This window comes from Nematolebias whitei, chromosome 9 (assembly GCF_014905685.2).
Source record: "Nematolebias whitei isolate Nwh7 chromosome 9, NemWhi1, whole genome shotgun sequence".
Taxonomy (NCBI): Eukaryota; Metazoa; Chordata; class Actinopteri; order Cyprinodontiformes; family Rivulidae; genus Nematolebias; species Nematolebias whitei.
In genome coordinates, this window is record NC_056506.1 from 16136125 (window position 1) to 16143850 (window position 7726).

At 42.0% G+C, this 7726-nt stretch overlaps 1 protein-coding gene across 1 annotated transcript in view; it reads right to left on the reverse strand.

The window, feature by feature from the left end:
* pik3r2 (phosphoinositide-3-kinase, regulatory subunit 2 (beta)) overlaps positions 1-7726 on the reverse strand; it is a 30113-nt gene that overhangs the window by 3643 nt on the left and 18744 nt on the right. Inside the window, exons 9-14 of the mRNA XM_037682086.1 lie at positions 6160-6340; positions 5894-6013; positions 3791-3933; positions 3510-3686; positions 3304-3375; positions 3043-3213 (exon numbers count right to left, since the gene is read on the reverse strand). Coding sequence (XP_037538014.1) covers positions 3043-3213; positions 3304-3375; positions 3510-3686; positions 3791-3933; positions 5894-6013; positions 6160-6340 — 864 coding nt within the window. The remainder of the gene's footprint in view (positions 1-3042; positions 3214-3303; positions 3376-3509; positions 3687-3790; positions 3934-5893; positions 6014-6159; positions 6341-7726) is intronic.

Genomic DNA, 7726 nt, shown 5'->3' on the forward strand with positions numbered 1-7726 from the left:
CTTCTAGACACATTGATATTGTTATTTAACATTTGACTCCAGTGCGCACCCTAGATTATTCCAACAGTTATATCTCAGTGATACATCATCTGATCTAAACCAGATTTTTTGTGCGTCATCAGTGAGCACTTGTAGACACATTGGTATTGTTGTGTTGATTCATGACTTGACTTAAGCCCGGCCCACTCAGAAAAGAAACTGATGATTATTGGGTGTCTCTTCCAGCTTGGCACTGTGTAAGATATAAGACTAAAACCGTATTCACTAACTGCTGACTACCACATATGACATGTTGAAAAACTTAAAGGAAATCCTTTACATTTGCTACAAAACAGGAAGTAACAATAACTTCTGTCTGGAAGGTCGGATTTTAGCCAAACTTGTAAGGCTTGTAGCTGGACTCATACTGATATGGCTGGACGGTGATTTCAAAGATTCTGGATATGCGCACCCTAGTGGACGCATGCGGGAATGACATGAGAGCATTCACGATGGCGTCTGGGAGGCGTTGCTGGAGTACAAGTGGTCGCAGGTGATGTTGACGATTTGGCCAATGTGCAACCTGGTGAACAAGTGCACGTGGATAGGCATGAGAGCGTTCGCGGTAGTGACTGGGTGGAGTCGCTAGAGCTCCCGCGGTTGCCGTAAGGCCAGAGCGGCGTTTTGCTGTGAGGGCCTTCAATGCTGCTTGCAGCTTTTCATTTTCTGATCAGAATATTTTGGTCTATTGGAAGTGGTGTTCAGCCCTGTTGTTATTAATAGTCAGTATCTTATGGTAAACGTTTAAAAACAAATCAACTGAACTTCTACTCTATAATAAAATACATGTTGCTTTCCATCTGGGGAGCTTTTTCAATTCAAAACTGCACGAGATGCTACGTTTATGCAGCTACATTCATGTGCAGATTCATCTCACTCCCCTGCCATCTGAGGGTTGTTGGGGTCTTTATTGGCCTGGCTCACAAATCGAGATATGGTCATGTGCGTAAAGGTGGGAATTTTGGCCCTTTTCCACTAGTAACGGTTTGTGGAACCGGTCCCTTTTTGAGTACACATTTCTCTGTGGTTCCAACCGGGCCGAACTGGCCCAAAAACGTGACGTCAGAACACTGTCGGTCACTGGTCTGGGGGTGGAGTCGCTGGTTGTTTGAGAAACTTTCACAACAACGAGATCTGCCATTTGCAATCACTCAACTCGAGGAGCGACTGGATCTATTTTAAAGATTTTAAAAACAATAATGACAACACCGTGGTCTAATGCTGAAGTGCAGGCGTTTTTTGTGCTTGGTGACTGACGACAAAATTCAGAGCAAGCTGGATGGATCTCCACCGGTCACAGACTCCCCTCAGTCCTTTCTACCGGAGCCTCGGAGCCCCCTCGGGCTGGGCAGGTCGTCATCTCCCCGGCTCCAAATGCTGCTGGTCACCGAGGAGGATCCTCCATGCTGCCAACCCACAGGAGCGTGTGAGGATAGGGTCCTGGCCACGGCCTCACGTGCTCTTGTGGGGTCCGAGCTGAACCCGCCCACTAGAACCGTTACCGAAAGTAAAACGGAAACACAACTCCTACCGTGCCGAGCCAAGTTGAACCGTGCTGTACCGGTACTAAAGGTACTAATGGAACTAATGGAAAAGAGGCATTAGAGTGAAACTGACTGAGTCTCTTACTTAATGCTGTTGTAAATTACATATGAAGTAGATTTTTCTCATATGACATACATGACTTTATTTGGTACGTTGGCTCTGGCCTCACACCAGCTGTGGACTCATCTCCCACAAAAAACAATAAAAACATCTGCCTAACAGTCTGAACTACAGTTTGAACTATTCCTTAAGGATAGGGACCTGTCTTACAGCTACATGCAGCTACACACCAAAATGGAAGTTGTTGCTTAATGAAAGCTGCTTATCTTTCAAGTTATCGTGCTCACACCATGAACCAATGGATGTATTTCCATTGCTCACTCTTCCCGCCGTGTCAGGGGACAAAAAACTTTGGTCTTGTATGTCCAAAAGGGACAGTTCAAAAAGTCTTGTGGTTTATGCTTGAATACTTCCAATGATGTCTTATAGGAAGAGGGAGGCTTCTCAAAGCAACCCAACCATGAAACTTCAGGTCTTCAGAACTGTAAACTAATTGTGCAAATTTATAAGAAATATCTGACCAAAAAACATGATATAGCCTGTCACAATAACAAATTTTGCTGGGCGATTAATTGTATCAGAAATGATTGCGATAAACAATAATATTGTTTTAAATTTGACAATAATTAGTAATTATTGTTAAATTTAAGAAATCCTGACTAATTTGTTTTGAGTGTAGTATCTTTTTTAAACACCTGATGGCAGTATAAGACTGTTTGAGCTGAAGGATGGATAGTGAGGGAGCGAGCAGCGTGTCTTTTTAAGAAAAATGGGAGAGGCCAATTTGGTTCTCAAATTGGCAGATGCTCGGTGTGATTTGAGCTCTTTAGCATAGCATTTTTCACACAAAGCTTTTAATTTAAAAAAAAAATCAGTAAACAAGTTTTTAGCTTCTTTTAACAGAGAAAAACAACTTTTTACATGAAGGCACAGGTTTTAACCATGAATTTTGGAGCTTTGACAAGACGGAGGTTTTTTTTCCCCGAGGTCGGCCTGTTAGCTTAGCTTGTAGCGTAGCTTCTGTGCTTAGTTGCTTTTAATGATCCAAAAACTTGATTTTGGATGGTTAAAATAGATTTTAAAGAGAAAGGGAGGGGTCAGTGAAGAACACCGGAGTTGAGCCTTTTGTCATCCAGTGTCTTCAGTAGAAAGAGAGAGACACAAAGAAACGATAAAACTGATAAATGAAAATGAGGTCGATAATTTTCATTTATCATGTGATTAATTGATTTATTGTTTATCGTGACAGGCCTATATATACATTCATTTTTCATAGCAGATTAATAAATTAAAGAATTAAGACATAACACATAACACATACTAGGTGTATTTCTCTTAACAGTGTCTTTTTATAAGACTTTTTGTCTGAATCATAAAAATACAGAAACACAAACTTACACTACAGAGCAGGCGTAGGAGCCTTTCTGTGACTGACTCTCACGGATGAGAAAGGTTCCATCACATTTGCCCATCAACATTTCCTCAGCCTGGGTGCGTTTAATATCACCCATATGCCACGTACCCTCGCTCTGGTGAGGTGAGCCTTCATCCTCCTCCAGTGAGTAAGGGCTGAAGACAGAAGAGTTGCAGCTCGAGTCATTCACAACAAACACAAGGACTCGGTCATTACAGGATAAGTAACTGAATTCAGACACTTACTCATCACCATCGTTTTTTATGCCCAGCCATTCGTTGATTTTCTTCTGTCTCGCCCCCTTTTGTGTCAACCATCTTCAAAGCAAAAACAAAACATATGTATCGCTAAAAGTATTTGAAGTGTACATGAGTTGTTTGTAATTAAGTGAGGGTCCCTGAAAGTAAATGTTTTTGGTATTTTAGGCATTAAAGTATCTTAACGTGCTTACATCAAGTACTGGTCCCTGATCTTCCGAAGTTGCATGAGATCGGGCTTCAGGCTGTTCATCTTCTTATCGATCTCTCTGTTGTTAGACACCTGCTGCCTCAGGTCCTGCTCCAGTTTACACTTGCTGTCATGAATCTCCTTCACACGAGACCTCAAACGCTCCGAGTTGCTCTGAATCCTAATTTGAGATGATCAAAACAACTGTATCAAATATTTTAAAATGGACAAAGAAAAAGATGTTAAATAAAACTATGTTACGGAAAAGGACGACACAAAACATACTTTTGAATTTCTTTCTCGTTGCCCTCACGTTGAAATCGCTGTAAAGACTCTCTGCTGTACCGCTCCTGAGTTTCAAACTGCTCCTCAAAGATCTTGATGGTCTCACTGAAGGCTTCAATGGCTGTGCGCTTCATCTGCAGCTCCTGTTGAACACAAACACAACAGACCCACGCATCTTTAAGACTACAGAAACACCTCTGCTGGACAGCGCTCACTCGTTTTTTCTGTTTAGGGAAAAATGTGAAAGCTGTGACAAAAAAAATCTGTTTCACAGCTCAGAAAAAACAGAGCAGAAAATATATAAACAGGCCCAAGGGTCAATACCAGAAGAAAACACAAATGGAACTGGCACCAACACTACAACAAGCACGAGCTACTGGTCGATCAAACTGTAGCTTGAGATCGTCAGGCCAGACACACAAACTTGTGCACCACCTGGATCACCACACACTCATGGATGGAGCGCTTGAAACTGCAACATCAAGAGGACGCCAAGAGTCGTCATCGAAAACAATGGGAATATAGAAGACGACCCTACAGGCCATCCATCCATCCATCCATCCATCCATCCATCCATCCATCCATTATCTTCAACTTGTTCTGAAGTCGGGTCACGGGGGCAGCAGCTTGAGGTCCAGACATCTCTTTCCACAGCCTCCTCTTCCAGCTCTTCTGGGAGGACTCCAAGGTGTTCCCAGGCCAACTGAGAGACAGCCTTTCCAGCATGTCCTGTATCTCCCCTTGAGGCTCTATCCAGTTGGACACGCCCGAAGCACCTCCCTAGGGAGGCGCCCAGGGAGCATCCTTACCAGATGCCTGAACCACCTTACCCGAGTCACTCCTGGAGAACTGAACTTTTCACCCTGTCTCTAAGGGAGAGTCCAGCTACCCTGTGGAGAAAACTCATTTAGACCTCCTGTATCCACAATCTCGTTCTTTCGGTCACTACCCAGAGCTCGTGACCAGAGGTGAGGGGAGGAACGTAGATAACAATAATTGGTATTTCATGATAAGTAAGTAAAACTTTATTTCTATAGCACCTTTCACAGACATATGAATCACAAAGTGCTTCACAAAGGCAAGACAATTTAAAACAAAACAAACAAAAAATAAGATTAAGTCAAAGCCTGTCTGGATAAAAATGTCTTTAGTTTTTTGTGCAGCGTAGGGACAGAGGGAGGGCGTTCCAGAGCCACGGAGCCACCGCCTGAAAAGCGCGGTCTCCACGGGTTTTAAAATGGGTCCGGAGTACAGACAATAACATTTGACTCGAAGACCTCAGAGTCCTAGATGGAGCTAAATGATCCAAAAGGTCAAGAATGTGTTTAGGAGCCTGGCCGTGATGTAAGTGACCATGGTGTATTCCAAGATTTCAGTCTCCTTGAATGGATCTTTATTTTTGTTACAGTTCCTCCAGACATTTTTTGTTGTGAAGTGGTGCTGCATAAAGGAACTGGATTGAGTTGGGAAGTGACCCAGCTTTGTGATAATGTAAATCTCAAACTGGGCCTGAAATTTTCTTAAGTCTCTAGTCTTGCTTAATAGAAAAACTCTAAACTCAATCAGTACCTTCTCAACAGCAGGTGGCGATTTCGTCGTCTGCTCATGTGTCTGATGCTGTCTACTCTGACTGATGATTTTTTTTTTTTGAGCCAATCCACGTGCTGGCTGTGATAGTCACATGACCAATTTCAGTCACTCTAGTGGGAAAGGCACAGCCTCTCAGAGACTCCATTTAAATAAGTCTAAAGTACAAACTTTAAACTATAGTTTAACTATAAACAAACATATATTGGTCCACGACGAGGAGCCATCATTTAGATTTGATTTGTAAACTGTTTAATAAATCGGACTGACCTTACATTTATAAAGACCATACCTGAAGAATTCAAGCCTTTCTACCTTTTTGTCTCCATGACTTTAAAAAAACATTTAAAATGTAATTTTTTTTTACTTCAATATTTGGCAGTAGAATTATTAGTTTTGTTCTTTTTACAATGAATAGTATTAAGTTTATTTAGTCCACAAGCATGAACAAAAACTCTTAAATGCTCTGAAGTTTGTGATGTGACTGAGTGCTTTCTGTATGTGTAGCCCTCGTACCTGTGAAGTGCGTGTGTATTCCTCATACAGAGAGTCGTACTCGAGGCTCTTCTCCTGGTACTGCTCATGATACACCTTCATTTTCTCCCCAACCTCCTCTATGCTGTTCTCCTTCACCAGCTGAGTCACACAACAAGCAAACACTAATAAATAAAATCACGAAGTAACATTTAGGACGATCAACAATGTAAATGATTTGAGTGATTTTTAAGTGAACGGTTAAACAACAATCAACACGTTTTGTTATAATACGCAGCAGCACCAACCTGTTGGCATTTGGAAACAGGGTACAGAAGCTTGGTGTCCAGCTTGGGGTTGTACTGAGCCAGGGACTCGTGGCGGTAATGACTGATGAGCTCTATTACAGAGAGGAAGGTCAGAGGCTCTGAGAATCCATACTTCCCATCGTTGTGATGAATCTTTATGAGCTTGTTGTTTCCCCCTTTCCTGCAGGGGAAGAAGAGAGCCCAGTGAGCAAACTGACCTGAAGACGTGTTTATGTAAGAACAACTCAGCATTCACAGGAAAAATGTTTCCCTGTTCATATCAAAGCTCATGCTCAATAATCCAGGTAGATACATCCAGCAAAGTTAAGTCAGGTCCTCTGAACGGTTTTGTTTTGTTGAAACGTTTCTTCTTTCATCCAAAAGACGTCATCAGCCCAAGGAGCCACAACAAACCCAGTCTTATAAATAACACCCTACATAGTGGGTCAACCAGTTTGATGGTTTCTGGAGTCTGCCCTCTCACCTGCCAACTCTTCTGAGTCATGGCCAAAGTGGTTCAAAACATCAAAGTTCATGCTCAATAATCCAGGTAGATAAATCCCATGGCTCCAATTGACCCACTATGAGAAGGTGCTATTTATAAGGCTGAGTTTGTTGTGGCTCCTCTGACTGATGAAGTCTTTTGGATGAAAGATGAAACGTTTCAACACAAACAAACCGTTCAGAGGAGCCGACTTAACTTTGTTGGATTCCCTGTTCATAGTTTTTTCTTTAATTTACAGTAAAATTACTTTTGCACATTTTATGCTATTTTAACTCCTGATGTCAAACAGGTTGACTCAGCTGTTAACAGTGCACGGTGACTTTTAAAATGTGTACCTTTTAACTTTTTTTAATTATTTCACTTTATTTAATAATCATTTTCCCATATAAAGAGAGCTTGAATTAAAAAAGGCTTGTCTTCATATGCCAAATTCAGCTTTTAGTTAGTTTTGTTGATTTTGTCTCCATTTTGTTTATTTTAACTGTAAAGACCAACACTCACCATTTTTCCACACTGCATATCAAATAAATACCCATGTTCAGGGGCAAGCTTTGAAAAGGGACACAAACTGGTTTTTAAAACAGTTTGAGACCATTTCAAGCTGTTTCAGTTGCAGACCTGGAAGCAGCAGATCACGACAGACTGTCAGTTTCTATTACACAAGGCTGAAGACGGCTGTAAACATGGGCAGTCTCACAGAGACCCCCCCCCCCCACACACACACACAGGTTTGTTTTGCTATCTTTATGGGGCCTTTGCATTGACTTCCATTCATTTTTCATTCATTTCTATAGCCTAACCATGACCTTTATCCTTAACCTAACCATTACCAGTACATACCTAACCCTAAACCTAACACATCCTCAATTCACACCTTAGTCCTAAACCTAGCCCCTAACCCACCAACGGGACTTCTTCTTATGGGGCCCGGGCTTTGGGCCCCATAAGGAGCAGTTGGTCCTCACAATGCAGTATAAGTTGGAAAAATGGGCCTCACAAAGTAGCATAAACAAGGACACACACACACACACACACACACACACACACACACACACACACACA